The sequence below is a fragment of the Setaria viridis genome, chromosome 7 (assembly GCF_005286985.2).
Source record: "Setaria viridis chromosome 7, Setaria_viridis_v4.0, whole genome shotgun sequence".
Lineage (NCBI taxonomy): Eukaryota > Viridiplantae > Streptophyta > Magnoliopsida > Poales > Poaceae > Setaria > Setaria viridis.
The window spans coordinates 21,503,277-21,520,499 of record NC_048269.2 but is presented as its reverse complement, the minus strand read 5'-3'; the positions used below and the strand labels follow the sequence as shown (position 1 = coordinate 21,520,499).

At 48.3% G+C, this 17,223-nt stretch overlaps 2 protein-coding genes across 2 annotated transcripts; both read left to right on the top strand.

Moving 5' to 3' along the window:
• The first annotated feature begins 6,042 nt into the window (after window positions 1–6,042).
• LOC117864344 (kinesin-like protein KIN-14F) lies at window positions 6,043–12,603 on the top strand. The gene is made up of 17 exons (XM_072294830.1): window positions 6,043–6,263; window positions 6,926–7,089; window positions 7,213–7,356; window positions 7,713–8,039; window positions 8,153–8,221; window positions 8,424–8,615; window positions 8,936–9,017; window positions 9,097–9,186; window positions 9,277–9,456; window positions 9,559–9,665; window positions 9,892–10,072; window positions 10,257–10,419; window positions 10,550–10,803; window positions 10,880–11,043; window positions 11,130–11,309; window positions 11,479–12,050; window positions 12,192–12,603. Exons 1-17 carry the CDS (start codon window positions 6,206–6,208, stop codon window positions 12,337–12,339), a joined length of 3,075 nt encoding a protein of 1,024 aa, XP_072150931.1. The 5' UTR covers window positions 6,043–6,205; the 3' UTR covers window positions 12,340–12,603.
• A 196-nt stretch (window positions 12,604–12,799) lies between these two features.
• On the top strand, window positions 12,800–17,204 carry LOC117864347 (protection of telomeres protein 1b). The gene is made up of 10 exons (XM_034748414.2): window positions 12,800–13,051; window positions 13,615–13,748; window positions 13,923–14,103; window positions 14,801–14,868; window positions 14,949–15,034; window positions 15,309–15,587; window positions 15,670–15,746; window positions 16,152–16,210; window positions 16,409–16,564; window positions 16,718–17,204. The coding sequence occupies exons 1-10, from the start codon at window positions 12,853–12,855 to the stop codon at window positions 16,925–16,927; spliced, it is 1,449 nt and encodes a 482-aa protein (XP_034604305.1). The 5' UTR covers window positions 12,800–12,852; the 3' UTR covers window positions 16,928–17,204.
• The last annotated feature ends 19 nt before the right edge of the window (window positions 17,205–17,223 follow it).

The following is a 17,223-nucleotide window of genomic DNA, read 5'->3' as shown; positions in this document are numbered from 1 at the left end:
ACCGCCGCACGATCCTTCCCCGCTCGGATCTCGCCAGGGTCGGGGAGAGGGCCACCGGATCCGGGGCGTTGGGCGCTCCCGGTTGGTTGAAGACACCGGAGTAGGGGAGGGTCGCCGCTAGGGTGGGGGACGAGGTTCCCGGAGTGGAGGAGCGCGCCACCGCCGGCGTGGACGAGGAGGACGCCGTGGTGGGGGAGCGCGCCGCCATTGGGGTGGGGGACAAGGCCACCGGGGTGCGGGACGAGCCTGCCAGGGTTGAGGAGCGTGCCGTCGCCGGGATGGATGAGGAATATGTCAGGATGGAAGGTTGAAGAAGAAAAGGGATGGGGAAGAAAAAAATAGTAGAAGGAACGGAGCGGTGGGGAGCGTCCGACCGTCCGGATGCCCTGACCATAGCGTTTCCATTTTTTCATTACTAGACAAAAATTGGAATCAACCAGGACGGGTGTGATGCCAGCGCAAAAGAACCAACGCGTTGCCATTTGCCTGTCGTGGAACTATAGTTGTCCCTTTGGGCCGCCCGGCCTGTCCGGCACGGGCTTGGCAAGGCTCGTTAATTTTCGTACCCGTCACAATGACATCGCCGTGCCGTGTTGTGTCGGCCCACGGGCCGCACCGACGGTCAAGCACAAGCTTGCAAGGTCTTTTTCGTGCCGGCCTGGCCCGTAGAGCACGGACAATTTGACGGGTTGTGCCAGCCTGCAGCCCGAGTTGACCGTCGTCTTGCGCACGCAGGCCTTCGGCCTCCGCCCATCCTCGCCTGCCTCCTCCGCTCCTCGTCATCGACCCGGCACGGCGGCTGCCGTCGTATCCTCACAACCACTTGCAACCGAAACAGCAAAAAAACAGCAGAGCCAGCACTCGTCAGGCCAAATCCATCGCCTCAACACCGGATTCCTGAAATCGCTCGTGAAACCCTAGCCATACCTGGATGCCGAAGGACGGCAGCCGCGGGGGCAGCAGGCGGTTGCGAGCGGAGAGCGGCTTGGCGACGGAGGACGAGGAGCGGAACGGGGAGGCGACATGGTCATGGTGTGCCAGGGAGGAGGAGAAGGAGGAAGGGTCGACATTCTCCTTGGGGAGGCGACGGGGTCTCGTCGCCGGAGAAGGAGGGCGGTGACGGCGTGGTGGGGTGGCGCGTGTGCCGCGAGAGGAGGGAGAGGGATCGCATGCGGAGGCTGCGGCCGGAGAGAGAGGGTGGGGGGAAGAGAGACGTCGGGGAGGAGGAGAGGAGGGGAAGAGAGATGTTGAGGAGGGCGGTGGCGGCGTGTCAGGGAAGAGAGAGGGTGGATGGTCTGAAGGGCGTGGCCGGCCGGGGGAGCTATATACGGGCCGGCAACAGGCTAGCTGTTCGTTTGCGGGCCGGGCTAGGCTAGGGTCGGACAAAAAAGGATTTCGTGCTGAGCTGTCGGGCTGCGAGCTGCATGAACAACTGTACGGGAACGCAGACAAGTCAATCAATCCTTTGCAAGATCATGTTTTTTGTCGGCTTGCAAAGTCAGCCAAGTCAATCTCTGATTGGCAAACGCTAAAAAAAAAAGAAAAGACACGGCTAATATACAACCCAAAGTTGCTAGCAAAAACACGCAGATTCCTGATCCATTAAATTACCCGTTTGGATCGGAATTAAATTCCATTCTAATAATTACAAATTAATTAAACTAATAATATAGTTGTACGTGCAATATATTTATATATTATTGTTGATCATCTGGGAGAGATAGTTATATGCTACACTTCTGTTATAGGGAAACGAGTCGAAGAACGTGCTATAAATTGCATGTTAGAAACGTATTATAGAATCAATTTCTAGCTTCCACAAATAAATTTAAGATAGACTTGTACCAAGACAAATAGCCTACAATATGCATTACCATTCCTTCGAAAAGTTGCGGACTCCGTCAAGCTGAGCTTCCTGTTCCCATCTCCGTACGATATCTTCTCCCCCGTCTCCGCCGCTGTAGACCATGCACGCGGCGTTGTGCCGCTCCGTCGCGCTCTTCCACCTCCACCTCGGCTCCCTGTCCCGCCGCCAAGCAGCTCCAGCCTCCAGGAGCGCCTCCCCCGCGCGTCGCCACGCCAAGCACCTCCTCTTCCACCTCACCTCCCTCCGCACCCCTCTCCTCCGTCAGCGAGTCCGAGCACGGCGGAGTGCGCAGGCGCTGAGCGCGAGTGAGGAAAAGGTAGGGCCCGTGCCTCGAACTACTCGGAGTCTCGGAGTGGGTGCGCTAGCAGTCACAGGCATTCTATTGCCGGCGGGCCGGCCGGCCACGGCCAGCCGGCTCTTGTCCTTTTTCCCCTGGTGGACTTCGCCCACGCTTCCATCTTCCTCAATAGCTCGAAGGACAAGGCCACCGTAAACATACCCATCGAGCCACCTGACAGCCTCCTCAGCATCCCGTCTCTGAACAAACCTGACAGTGCCGATCTGCCTGCGCGACCCATCCTTCTCACCAACTGCAAGCTGGACCCGGACGATAACGCCATACCGGCAGGAGAGGTTGTAGAGGTCACGCTCACGTGTTATTTCCTCCGGAAGATTGGTCACGCGGACAGAGATCTCGGCTTGCCGTATGCAGCTCGCACAGATCGGAGGAGGGACGTACGGCGCGGCCCACTCGACCCGGAGGACGAGGTTGCCGTATACATGCCCGTTGAGCAGGCCGATAGCCTCCTGCGCGGCCGGCGGCCGAAGGAACTCGACGACGCCACACCGCGCGCGTGACCCGGCCGGCCTCCTCGTCACCGTCGCCGTCGTCCGGTGAGAGGGAGACGCGGGTGAGGACGCCGAACCGGCACAAGAGGTTGCGGAGGTCGGCCTCGCTGGTGGCCATCGGGAGGTTGGCCACGCGGACGGCAGGGATCTCGTGGCTCCCGCGCCGCCGCCTTGGGTCAGCTCGGTCTCGTCGTCTGCAGGCCGGACAGACCCGAGGCGCCGTGCGGTCGACCGCGGGAGGAGACCCGTCCGCGGATGCTGCTTTTATGAGGTCCCTGTAGAGGCACTCTGAGGTCGGGTGCTCGCCCTTCTTCGCGCAGGTTAAGCAAGCCATGAGAGCGGCGCCTGAGTTGCTTGCCATCGGATCATCGGAATCGCTCCCTGAAGGGCGTGGGCGCTCGACGGGGATCTCTTCGGCGGAGCCCATTGCGAGAGTGAACGCCAGCAGCCCGGTAGAAGGAATAGCAACTCGAGATCGCCGTCGCGCCGCTCTGTTGGTCGTTGTGTGCGCTAGGGTTTGGGTTGATCCAGAGAGAGCTACAAATGAAACAGAGCGCATCAGGTTGGATTTGGGTCCAAGTCTATCGGCCTGGAAGCGGCACATGGCCCACGCACGCACATTTTTGGGCTCGGCCAATGAGGAGCAGCGCCAATTCTTCGGGTAGCCCGTTAGCTATATGGCTTCCATTGTTTAAAATTTGTGCGTACAATATGATTTGTTGGATACATCTCATCTCATGCTCCCTCAAACCGCGGCGGGCGTCTGACCTCCTGCATGCCGCCGCTGCTCCCGTTGCTGTGGCCGCCGCTGCTCCCGTTGCTGTGGCCGCCGCGCCCGCCGGCTCTGCCGTGAGTGCTGCCCCCGCCGCCGCGGCTGCCGTGCCTATCCTCCTCCATCCTACTACTATTGCTGCATGTCTATGCGTGCGTTGGGCTTACGTTACCCAACTGTTGTGCTATTTGGTTGTCTACATGTAATTGGCTCCTCGTGGGTTTTATAGCTATATGGTTTAAATCTATATTTCTGAAGAAAACACAAATTCGATTTGCTTCGGTCCTAAAAAACTCGTATGGAAGAAACTCCAGATGGAAATTCTACAGTTTCAAGGGGCCCTCGATCTCGGAGCTCCAGGTAATCAAAAACATGCCCGTTGAGCCACCTGACGGCCACCTCAGCATCATCCCTCATATCAAACCCAACAATGCCGATCTGCGTGCGTGATCCAGTAGTCTCCGCCTCATCAGCTGCAAGGTGGAAACTTGCGATAACGCCAAACGGGCAGCACAGGTTGTAGAGGTCGCGCTCGCTGGTGCGCTCCGAGAGGTTGGTCACGCGGACACAGGTCCCGGACTCGTCGTCCCGTCGTAGGCAGCTCTCGCAGATCGGGGGAGGAACGAACGGCGCCGCCCACTCGACGCCGAGGATGAGGCCGCCGTAGACGTCCCCGTCGAGCCAGCCGATGGCTACCTCGGCGTAGTCGACCTGGTCGAGCTCGACGGTGCCGACCGGCCGCCCCCGTGATGATACGGCGGGGTCCTCCTCCTCGGCCGGCGGCGAGAGGGGGACGCGGTTGACGACGCCGAATGGGCGAAGAGGTGGTAGAGGTCGCGCTCGCTGGTGCCGTCCGGGAGGTTGGTCACGCGGAGGGCGCGCTGTCGCCGTCCCAGCGCCGCCGGTCCGGGTCGGGGTAGTACCCGCACGCTGGGCAGACTCGATACGCGCGGTTAGGTGCGGGAGGAGACCGTCCTTGGAGGCTCGTGCGAGGAGATGCTTGTAGGGACAATCTGGGGTCGAGTGGTCGCCGTCTTTCTTCCCGCAGGTTGTGCAGACGACCGTGGCGACGGCATCTGCCTTGTTGCTAGCCATCGGCGGCGGATCACCGGAACCAGAAGCACTTGGTTCGGCAGACTCGCGTGGGCGCTCGAGGGAGATCTCTGCTTTGTTGGTGGAGCCCATGGTGAGAGTCGACGCGGTCCGGCAGAGCCACGAGAGGCGCGCGATGGAGGACCTGGCTGGAGAGGCAGGTCACGTCCAACACGGCGGAGAGGGGTAGAGGCGTAGAGCTATACAGGAAGCAGAGCCTACTCCGTTTCCGTTACCGTATCGGATTTGACCGCAAGGGCAGCTTGCGTGAGCCGTAGGCCGTACGGCCCATACCAACTCTTGGGCTGGGCCTTGTAAACCTAGAAAATTCACCGTTGGGAATAGAGAATTTCATTTCCATGAATTTTCATAAATTAAATTTTTATACGAGTATGAGTTCACAATAAAAAAACTTTTCTTTTATTTATGCAATGCTGTATATACTCCCCTTTTCAGTTCCGCTCCTCCTCTTGAAGTGGAGAGCGCATAAGCAAGTCTAGAGAGTAGAGAGCTGGGTCAGTTTCTAACTATTCTCCGTTCTAAGTTGTAGCTCGTTTCACTTTTTTAGGTGCATGGTTTTTGATATGCACATAGAGATGGTGTAGGTCTATATACATAATAATATCCAAAATTAAAATGACCTATAATGTGGAATGGAGGGAGTAGCTTGCTTCAACCAAATACTGCTATAATGAGATCTGAAATTCAAAACGGAGCGAAGCAAGGCTGGAGCTTGGACCAGGCCATTAACCCTTTGCTAGTCCCAACCTAGCAGCGTGATGATTTGAAAATTGAAACGTACTACACGTCTACACGGATGCACCCATCAGTGTCCGAGCTTCCGGAGTCCCGACCGGCAGCGCCACTAATCAGCTGCCGCTCCACTGTACACCGCATTCTCATCCACTGCTCCCGCACTCATTAAAATTGAAAGCCATATGCTGCCACTGCCAGCGCCCAGCGGACCTGCAACTGCAACATGCCGGATCTCACCGAGTCGACCGTTCTGGTTCGAAATCCCTCCCCAAACCCGGCATACCGAACGAAAAGGATACTCCAAAGCGGGATCAGAAAGTTGCAGCTCCGCGTTTGAATCCCGTCGGGCTCCGGACCGGAAAATAAATTACTCCACCACCCCCATCCATCTGGCGGCCCGCACGCACGTGAGTGCCCGGCCCAGACAGGCAGCGAGCCCACCGGCCTCTTCCCACGTGCAGCGAGCCCACCGGCCGCCGTCGCTGCGCGCTGTTCGGCGCCCCGCAGCGGCCGCGCCCTATCTTTCAGCGCTGCGCAGCACGGCCAGGGCCACCAGCACGGGCTCGCTCAAACTAGTTAAACTCGCTGTTACTGTTACTGTCAGCTGGAGTTAGCCGCTTAGCCCCCTGCGAGTTTGAAAATATCCCGAGGCGGCCCCTGGGGAGTGTCCGTTAAAAGAAGCCCCCACCGCCCTCCCTCGGGGTCGGAGCTTTTCAAACGCCCCCTGGCTCTGTGGAGTGCGGACCGGTCGTCCCTGCCGTTGCGCGTTGCCAGAGCGAGCGCGGAGACGAGCTGCGATCCGCGAGGCAAGGGGCGAGGTCAGGCGGTGCGACGAGGCGATCGACTTCGGCACGGCCGCCGCTGGCGTGATGAGGGCCGCCGGAGCGCACGACGTGGGAATGGCGCTGCGCAAGGCCGAGGAAGCCGGTGAGTAAGCCCTGCCCGCCCGCGCCTGAGAAAGGGCGGGGTGGTGTGGTGATCCATTAGCTTTCGCTTGTGTTAGTTCTTCTTCGATGCTTCATCCGTCGTGCTGCGCGTGCGGCGGCCGGGTGATCCGCGCTCGCGCCGCTGCGTGTTTCCGCGCGCGCGCGCTTTCGGTGTTCCGGCGGCGGCGGCGCCGTCGGCGACTGCGGCGCTCGCTTGCCACTTTACCGGTAGTGGAGTGGAGAAGCTCGGTCGCGGCACATCCACGGCTGCGGCAAGCAAGTGGATTAGTACCGCACGGGAGAGTAATTACTGTGCTCTGCTCATCGTACGCCTCTGCAATTAAACACACTGCCTCCCCCAAAGGCAAGCCACGCGTATGCAAGCATACAGGGGAAGTATGATCACCGAACCATTAATCTAGATCGCGTTTGATTAGTATGCTGCGTTCATTAAACACGCGACATTAATTATCTATCTCATCGGTGTGATCGGGATTCGGGAGTGGTTGCGATTTAATATTTCAAATTTCGGTTACCGTTATTGACAATTAAAAATAAATCTGCATTAGTGAGATCCAAATTCGCAACAACCTTTGTCTCTCGGCTACTCCTAATCTGTAACAAATGCGACCTCTCTGACCTGTTGTTGCCGGTGCTGCCCAGCTTCACGGAGGTGCGAGGCGGCGCGATGGCTGCGGCAGATGGAGCCCGCGGCGGTGGAGACCCTGCCGGAGAGGCCGTCCGAGGAGGAGTTCTGCGTGGCACTGCGCAACGGTCTCGTACTCTGCAAAGTGCTCAACCGTGTCAATCCAGGCGCCGTCCCCAAGGTGCGTGTCATATTCACGTCAAATTTGGGGACAAAATGTCACTGCTTTTGTTTCCGTTGCATGGAAATTGAAATACCACTGCAGCATGCCAATTCTTCGTTTTTCTTCTTCTTCTGTGGGTAGGTTGTGGAGAATCCTGTCGTCACGGTTCAGACATTCGATGGGCCTGCACAGTCTGCGATCCAGTACTTTGAGAACATGAGGAACTTCCTTGTTGCAGTTAGTGCCATGAACCTGTTGACATTCGAAACTTCTGATATAGAGAAGGTAAGGTACATAGTTGATTTGCATTGACCACATTATTGCTATATATATATATATGTCGTAAAGTTCTTGGATTATTGTGGGCAGTTTGATTTGCTCAATTGTAAGGCTTCGAGGATTAACTGAACTGTTTTGCACATTTGGAAGAAAATAAGTGCTGTTTCTCATTGAAAAATGTAGGCATTCTATTTTTAGTACCGGAGTCCATCTATAGGTTCGATATATCAATCAAGAAAACCCCCATCTTGCAGTCTGCTAGGTCATAGTAGATGCAGAATGTTAGCTTACTAGATCAAATCTATGACTTACCTCACTGTGTTAAACTTGTCACATCTGAATTCCACCTACAACGCTGACAGGGAGGTTCGTCAATGAAAGTTGTCGACTGCATACTCTGCCTCAAGGGATACCACGAGTGGAAGCTCTCAGGTGGCATTGGTATATGGCAGTATGGTGGCATTGTGAAAATTGCATCCTCATGCAAAAGGCACGCTTCACATTTAACCAGAGGTGGAGGCTCAGACCAACAAATGCTGGAATTCGTGCATCTTCTCTCTGAAGTCTCCCTTGAGGAATCAAGGGTTGAAGAAGCTCAACATTCTCTTTTTCAACACTTTGTTCTTCGAGTTGTGAGGGCATTTCTTCTGGAATGGGGTGAAGCTGAAGATTTGCCTCTAGATGATATGGTAGGTGAGTTCTGCTCATTCGTTTCTATTTGTTGTCCCTCTTAGTATTGTCTGACTGATGCTGAACCACAATAACATTTGGACTCATTTTCATATGCTTGTGAATATCGCAGGTCATCGAAACAGTACTCGAGCAAGCTTGTAAAGAATTTACCATTCTGCTTGCTTCCCATAGAAATCAGGTACTACTGTCGGTAAAAATTAGAATATTGGATTTCCGTTCCTCGCATTTTGATGTAACCTCTATGCCATAACCTTGCCATATATATGTTCTTGGAAAAAAGCATTGGCAAAATTTAAAAATAACCCTGTTACTGGCAGCCTTAAAACCTTAGATTTCCACAATAATAATTATTACTTACTTCAAGGCATCATCTCTAACAGGTCAGGTCACTTCTAAGGAAGATGATGAAGGATGACAATGGAACTCTTTCTAAATCGGATTTGATTGAAGCTATTTCAAAATGTCTGAAGGAGAATAATCAGTGCTTGTTTTCTTCAACACGAAATCCTCGTGGCAGCCGTGAACACTTGAATGATGGGGGAGTACTTGAAAGCCAACAAGAAGAACTGGAGGTAAATACCATGCCAAAGTTAATTGTGCTAGTGAGCTTGTTACTTGGTATTATATCCCATGCAGAATCAGAATTGTTAATTAATACCTTTATTATCTAGGCTGCATGCTTCATGCTAAGCTTAAATTGTAGAAATTCCAAGTTTTACTTGTCAGAACCCCTTTTCTACTTCCAATCAAATGTCTTTTGCGTGTTCTAGAAAAATGGACACCTTTTCTAGCTAAAGTTATGTGACTACAGTAATTGTAAAATCCTTTCTGTATTATGTGCTCTGTTGCATTGTACTAATTATGGTTAATCTATTGATATTTGAAAATTCAGATGTTAAAGACGTCCTTCAATGAGATGAAGCTTCAAGTTGAATCTACTCGCACTGACTGGGAGAAAGACTTGAGGAGGCTAGGTAGGTACTAAATGTGGAATTGTATCCAACAGTTTAACATTTAATTGCTTCATCTCTGAGCAATATCTAAAAAATGTAGAAAGCTACTTTGAGGCTCAGAACCATAATGCTTACCACAAGTTGCTGGAGGAGAATCGTAAGCTGTATAATCAGGTCCAAGATCTTAAAGGTAACCTGCGAATTTCAATTTATTAATTTCATTTTACTAGCAAGTATAAGATACGTTTGGTTACTGATTAAACCAAAAAAAATGTGTCAGGTAGCATTAGAGTTTACTGCAGAGTGAAACCATTCCCAAAGTCACAATCTGATCAAAGGTCTACTGTTGATCATATTGGGGAAAATGGAGAAATCATGATTGCGAATCCTCAAAAGCAAGGGAAGGATGGACGGAAAGTATTCACATTCAACAAAATATTTGGGCCTAATGCTTCACAATGTAGATAATCAATCTTCATCAGTTTTCATTTCTCCTTTACTTTAGAAACAGTGATTGCCTACTCTAATGTTTATGACCTTAAATTTAATTTCTTTGTAACAGCTGAAGTTTTTGCTGATACCCAACCATTGATTAGATCCATCATGGATGGCTTCAATGTCTGCATATTTGCATACGGTCAAACGGGATCTGGGAAAACTTACACAATGGTAATTCTTTGCAAGGAAAATTTTCTTAGAACTTCACAAGTAATTTTGCTTTGAACTCCGATGTTTGTGTGGAAAGTTCGAATCAGGGGCACAATAGTTATAACAGGAGAGTAGTTATTATTGGATAGATACCTAAGAACATTATCTTATTAGAAGATTTTTTATCTGCATGCCATCACGTTTATTGCTTTTCCTTATGATAATTTATTTTGTATGTGCTACTCAGAGCGGTCCAGACGTAACAACAGAGGAAACCTGGGGTGTGAACTACCGGTCATTGAACGATCTGTTTGAAATTTCTCAAACCAGAGCAGATTCTATCACATATGATGTTAAAGTTCAGATGATTGAAATATACAATGAACAAGTGAGGGATTTGTTAATGACTGATGGTGCAAACAGAAGATATCCTTTTACATGATGAATAAGTTATATTTATTTTTGAATAAAGATAATATGAATAAAGTTGAAATCTTCCCTCCATTAATTAAATACATTGATGTAATAGCTTTCTTCACCTTTTTTGCTTTACTGTCAAAGGTTTGTTTTTCATACGTTTTTCTTCTATATTTCCTTAACTATGAAACACATTAGAGATACGCAATAATTCCCATGTAAATGGACTCAACATCCCAGATGCAAATATTGTACCAGTTAAGTGTGCACGAGATGTTTTGGATCTGATGAAAGTTGGCCAGAGAAACCGAGCGGTTGGATCAACTGCTCTCAATGAACGAAGTAGCCGCTCACACAGGTATTCTTGAACTCATGCATTGTACTTCGTTGCATAATAGGATCATATAACAAGTATAGTCTCTTCAATTGATTTATCTGGATGATACTAGTGTCACTGTACTGTTGGTAACTGTATTGCTCTTGTTTAGTGTGTTGACAGTTCATGTACAAGGAAAGGAGGTAATTTCAGGCTCAACTCTAAGAGGGTGCCTTCATCTGGTGGATCTCGCGGGAAGTGAGAGGGTAGACAAATCTGAAGCAACTGGAGAAAGACTAACTGAAGCCAAGCACATAAACAAATCGTTATCTGCACTTGGTGATGTTATAGCTGCGCTTGCCCAAAAGAGTTCCCATGTTCCGTACAGAAATAGCAAGTTAACACAAGTGCTGCAGGATGCCTTAGGTACTAGAAGCCCTTAATCTTGAAGTCTTTTTTCCGTCAAAATACTTCTCTAACCTTTTGTTTTCTGGCAATACAGGTGGCCAGGCAAAAACATTGATGTTTGTGCATGTAAACCCTGAAACAGACTCTTTTATTGAAACAATGAGCACTCTCAAATTCGCTGAGCGAGTAGCCACAATAGAACTTGGTGCAGCCCGTGCTAATAAGGAAGTCGGCCAGGTCAAAGACCTAAAGGAAGAGGTATGGTGCTGTTTTAGAATTACTATACATGCACATACTTTTGGAACTTTGATTTCATAACTCATGGTATGAGAATTGTCTGACAGATTGCCAAGCTGAAATTGGCATTAGATGAAAAGGAACGTGAAGCAGCGCAGTTTAAAGATCTTGCTAACCGTGTGACCTCTGAGGTGAGAAATGCAAGAACAAGGTCACCTTTAACTACCAGCATGTCCTTGAAACCTGAAGCTGGTCGAGAATCTAGTGTAGACACTTGTACAAGTGAGGTACTTTGTTTTTCTGAATATTCTTATGTTCGTTTGTCACTGCAGTATTCTTCCAGGTTCTTTCAAGTTGCAGCACACTGCTCTCACATCTTTTTCTCTCAAAAAAACACTGCTCTCACATCTTTTTTTCATGTAAGCATCCTAAAGATATGGCTTGATTCATTGACAGATAAGAAGCTCATCATCTGGCAAGCAGAGAAGGTTCCGCTCCCCATTGGCAGCGAGAGAGGTAGATGATAAATCTCCTGTCATCAGCAGGGAGTTATACTTGAGCGCGCGGAAGTATAAGACTCCATCTCCTCCAGTGAGAAGTTCATTGTCTGCTGAGAGAGGCAGTTTTGCCAAAACTATGGAGAACACTGGAAGCATCGATTGCACACCCATATCAAAGGTCGAAGTGCCTCCAAAAGTACTGTCCAGCAGCTCCAGGAACACACCTTCATCCGTACTGACAGCTCAGAGTCTACGGAAATTCCGGGACTCGGAAGAGAACAGATGCAAAATCCCCTCTGTCCGGCAAAGTATGACAAAGAACAGGTCGGACAGCACGGCAAAGGCTCACAAAGAAGAGCTTTCGGCAAACAGAAACTCGGGTACCAAAGTGAGGTCAGAGGCCAAGAACAGGGACTCGTCTGAGATTGAAAACGAGTTTGCAGGCGATGAGCCAACCTTCCACTTTAACCGTAAGGCAAAGAAGCTCCCAACGCAGGCAACGAGACAATCCCAGAACATTGATCTTCGGTATGGCTCAAGCTCGTCAGCTATTTCTGTCCCCTGATAGTATTATTTTCTTCACTTAACTCATGGTGGTCTGCATTGTACAATAGTGCCCAATCCACAGGTGAGTTCACTTACAAAGTTTTGTTTTCCCCACAATGCCAGGGTCTCTGTCCGGGAGATGGAGCCACTGACCGAAGGGAGGCAACGCCGGAACTGGAGCAAGCCGCCGTACGCTGAGAGGACCAACATCCCCATGCCGGACATCCGGCGCAGCGTCTCCCTGCCGCGCGGGAAGAACCCTCTTGTGTGAATCTAGTTAGTCTGGTCCATCAGGCATTCTTTCATTGATTTTTACCTTGTGGTCGGATCCGTGAGTTTTTTTACGGCTGGGTAGAAGACCCCATCTGGATCACTTGCTGTCTGTTGAGTTGTTTTTGCGATGCTCCCGTGCTGGTTTCAGACAAAGTTTTACGGTCTTTTGCGCAATGTAAAAAAAATGTAGCGTTTGATGTTGTACCTCAGCATCTCGTTTTCAATGGCGATTGAAAATTCGAAGGCGCTGCTTGCGTATCAATGACTGTGCACTAGCGTTGTTCTTATGTTCCTGAGCTAAGATTTTTATACGATCTGAAAATTTGTTAATATACCCTTCTCCCGAAAAGAATGTCTCTTTCGAACTGAAGATGAATATATTTTCATTTCAAAGCCTTATCTTTTGCGAAAAATCTATATGCATTATTGTTCATCGAAGGGGAAGCGTCAAAACACTCAAAACTCAAACGTCGTCGAAACACTGAGCACGCTTCAGTCACTCGCGCGGGCTATGGAGGAGGCAGCAGCAAGGGAACGGAAGAGGCCCCGCGAGGGCGACGCGGCTCCTTCCGCCGCCGCGGCCGCCGCGGCGGGGGAGGCCCAGTACGTGTACCTGCCTATCGTCGACGCCCTGAAGGCCCCCGGCGCCCGGGTCTGCCTCTTCGCCGCCGTCTCCGAGATCGGCGCCACCGTCCGCAGCCGTGGCACGGGTGAGCCTCACCCTCCACCCATCCCCTTCCCTCCTTCCTCCCCACCCGCTTCGGCCCGCCTCCTCCTAGGGTTTAGTCTGGGGTTCTAGCAGGGTGAGCGGTGGAGTCTGGCCTCGTCAGTTTCTGAACCGCTTTGATGCCGCAAGCTGTATGCTTCCTTTTTCAGTTCTTCTCCAGTCTGATTCGCAAAGGATTCACCTAGGGCTTGTTCTGGACAACAAATGCTGCGGAAACAGGGAATTTGTGGGGTTAGGTTGTGAATTTTTGCTGTGAATTCAGAGAAATACATTTGGAATGTTGAATCGTGTTGATTACTATTTGCTTGCTGCTCAAAATACTGCTTGCATTGGGGGTAAACCCCATGCTTTAGTTTAACATCCCCCTCATCCCTGCGTCGCCTCTTTTGGTGACCTCTTTTGCATCAAGTCATCATGTAGAAAGAGGGATATTCTGTTGATTCTCTCATGTTGTACTCATATTCAGTGCTGATTCTTTTCATTTTCTCCTCAAGTCAATGCTGGAATGCTTGGTCATGGCTATAGTTTTTTTTCTTCTTTTTGCAGATTTCACTCTTACAATGAGGATTGCCGATCAATCACGTCCAGCTGGGATCTCTGTAACATTTTTTGCAGACAATACTGCTTTATTGCCCTGTGTTAAGTCAAGTGGAGATGTGATCAGTCTTCATAATGTTGTGGTATAGCATAAAACTTTATTTAATTATTCCATTTGTCACAGTTCTGGGTATTTCCAAGAGCTATAACTTTCCATGTGCCTTTTCTATGTGTGGTTATCAAAGCCTTTTTTCATCATTTTGATTTTTTAATGACCTATTTGGTAGCAAGTAGTTCATATTTACTTTTATCTGCAGATAACGATGCATGGAGAATTTTTTGTTACATTTAACAAAAAGTTTTCTTCATTCGCCCTATTTGAAGGGAAAGTATCTACAGAGTCCAGCCCATATCAGACTTCTATGAAATATCATGGGAGCAAATATGACAATGAACTTTTGACCCAGATGAGGATGTGGCTTGCATACAATCCTCCAGGTGACTCCTAATTAATAATCACAATTGCTAATTTCTTTAAATCCACCCATCTGCATGGTATTTCCTGTGATGTCTTAATCATGCTCATCCCACTCCAATTTTATATGTCAATGAAACATCATGGTGGCGAAAATGTTCTTATCCAAATAGGAAGCCAGGCTATCTATCATATTTATGGGGCTGAAAGACTAAATTCAGTTTTCAATTTCTTGGTCCGACCAATTAGCATGATGTTAATATGCTTGAATTTATTTAGGCCTTTAGGGCCAATAAGTATACGGTAGCCATGCAATTTATGAACTCTTCTTACCCGAATGGTTAATTTGTTTTATAAATTTTGAATACAACATGGCTCGCATTATACCATAGTAGCCCTTGGTTAAGGGATGTCTCTGCCTGCCTTTCAATCAAACACAACAGCAGTTTGAGTTTCGCTGTCTACATCGTTCCTATTTTTTGTTTGGTTGTCAGCTTCTTACAGTAAACTCATGTTACCTTTAACTACCTGCTATCCCTATATTTGGTTAATATATATGCTATTCTGCTTCTTTAGGGTATATACCTTTATTGTAGCGTAAATTATGTATCCATGTTTGTCTCTGCGCAGAGATTCATGAACCATTTGTATGTTCATGAATACATGCTTTATCAGCAACTCTTGCGATATCTGCTTCTATCTAACGATTTTGCACCATAGGTATGAAAGAACTTGAATTGCAGTTAAGGAGTTTAAAGTCTGAAACTACTTTTGACTTAGTATGCAAGGTTAGTTCTTCGTTCAATCACATTGAACTCAGGAGTTATTTTGGCACATTGTTTGCTCAAGAACTCTCTCTGCCTTGCAGGTTCTTCATGTCCATGAAAGTAATGGCGAATGGACATTTTATGTTTGGGATGGAACTGATACCCCAGCAGCTGAGTTTCAGGCAATGTAAGATTGTAGGGTTATTGCTGTTTATTATTTTTATTTCTGCAATATCTAGCAAATCTATCTATGCAACATAGGAAGATGATCTAGTGTTTTTGAAATAATGTTGCAGCTTTCAATCTTTATTAGGTTGTTTTTAAATGGTGCACGGAACCTGAGCATATTTAGTGAAAAGCAAATTACTCTTATCTTCTCAGAAAAGCATTTGCTGACATCACAGTTCTTTCATAACTAACATTTGTAGTGCTTCTCTGTTATTTGATTGATGAGCATGCAGTTTGGATGCAGAGGCGGTTGAATCGTCCCCTCTACATCTTGAAGGAACGCCTCTACCCAGGGAGGTTTTATGCACAATGCCTTGTGTCGGAACTGTTCTGAGGATTTTTGCAAACAGGTTTCTCAAGGAATTATTTCACTTGCAAAAGAATATTTACTGGGCCAGGTTCTGCAACATAACTTGCAAGCAAGAGTTTGGCATTTGGAAAGGCATCTTGGCACCATCTAGTAGGATTCGCCTTTTATCTCATGAAGATGGCAGTGTTGTTGATCGCCTGAAGTAATCTTCTTTTCTCTCATGAAATTGAGTGTCTTTTGAACATTGTGTAAGTAAATTTTACCAATTGCATTAATACCTTCAGGATGTATGACCGCCGCATCGCCAATCAAGTTCATCGCCAGCCAATGGCAAGCCTTCCTGAGGCCTCTAATGTTGCTGGTATAGAGCATAGTCTGATAATCTGTATTGCTCCATTGATAAGCATATTCTGTTTTATAGTTCAGACCCTGCATTTAGCTTCCGATTCAGCACTTATTTGATTAGATAGCAATATTTATGTTAGCTCCTCAGGCCTTCATCTTCATAGTTACCTGAATAAGTTTATTATATAGCATTCCCCTGTTTTATGTGCACATGAAGGTTTTTCATGAAAAATAGACCTCATTAATACATTTTCGTTTGGTACATATCTATGGATATCTAAATGTAGCACATGATGATCTTTATGTCAAAGTGCTTGTTTGCATGTGTTATATTGATGAGGTGCTGCGTATGCACATTTTGTTGCCACCTGTTGCCCACATAAGGCTTGCCACATGACAATTTTGTTCTCAATTCTGTCAGATGTAGAGTATGAGACGGCAGGTTACTCAACGTTGATGGAGTCTTTAACTCATGAACAGGTATTTACTTCATTCCCATTTTTCCAGTTATTTAATAGTTTTATGTCTGTGTTAGATTTGCTCTAATATCATCAGATGCCCCAAGAACATGCGAGCACGTTTACTTTAATTTCTATCCCAGTGATCTGTCTCTCCCTTTTCATGAGAAGTGTTCTGAACTGTCTCTAAAGCTAGCCAGTTTTTTTTTTTTTGTGCTAGGTGACGCACAAATTCAAAACCCTGGTCCGTGTTGTGGCTGCATACCCATGTCGAGCTAGTGAACTCCGTTTGCTTTTGACTGGTAGCTATTTTCTTCGGTTGACTCTTGAGGATCCTACAGCAAGAATTCATGCATACGTCCACAAAGATGATGGGGTAATATGTCACTAAATCACTCTTATGCTTGATTGCTTTGCCTACAGACTGCCCCTGGTATCCACATTCATCAGTTATGAAAGAGAAAAATCAGTATTGGTGAAAGTCTTGCTGAAATAGGTGTTATCCTGTCTTCATCCAAATCCATGGCAGGCCAAATTCTTCGGTGGTTTTCTAACAGCAGAGGCGCTGATAAAAAAGATGAACAAGCTACTGGGCATCCCAGAAGAGGACGAGGAAGGCGCTCCCTTGACCAGGAACCCACCTTGGATATGGTGTTGCTTGAAATCTTACCGGCTGGACAAAAACGACCCCTGGGGCAGCAGAAGATATCGGGTCTTTGGCACAGAGATCAGGGATTGAGCAGGGATGCTGCTTGAATATGCTTGTAAATGAATCGTGTGTGTATTTGTATGTGCTGAGCACTCTTTAGTTGCTAGCTTGCTACCGTTATTGCCTAGAATTAGCATGTTGTTGCAGTACCGCCGCTAACAGTATGTAATGGTTAAGCTTATGTACAGTCCTTATCTAGAACACTAGTGTCTAGTGGCGTCGTGTGAGCTGTTTCTGCAGTCCTGGACTCTAATTGTCTAATGAGATGTAAGGGCCCCTTGTCCATGGCAAGAGTCCATTTTTTTCCCCTCCTCCCCCTGTTGTTT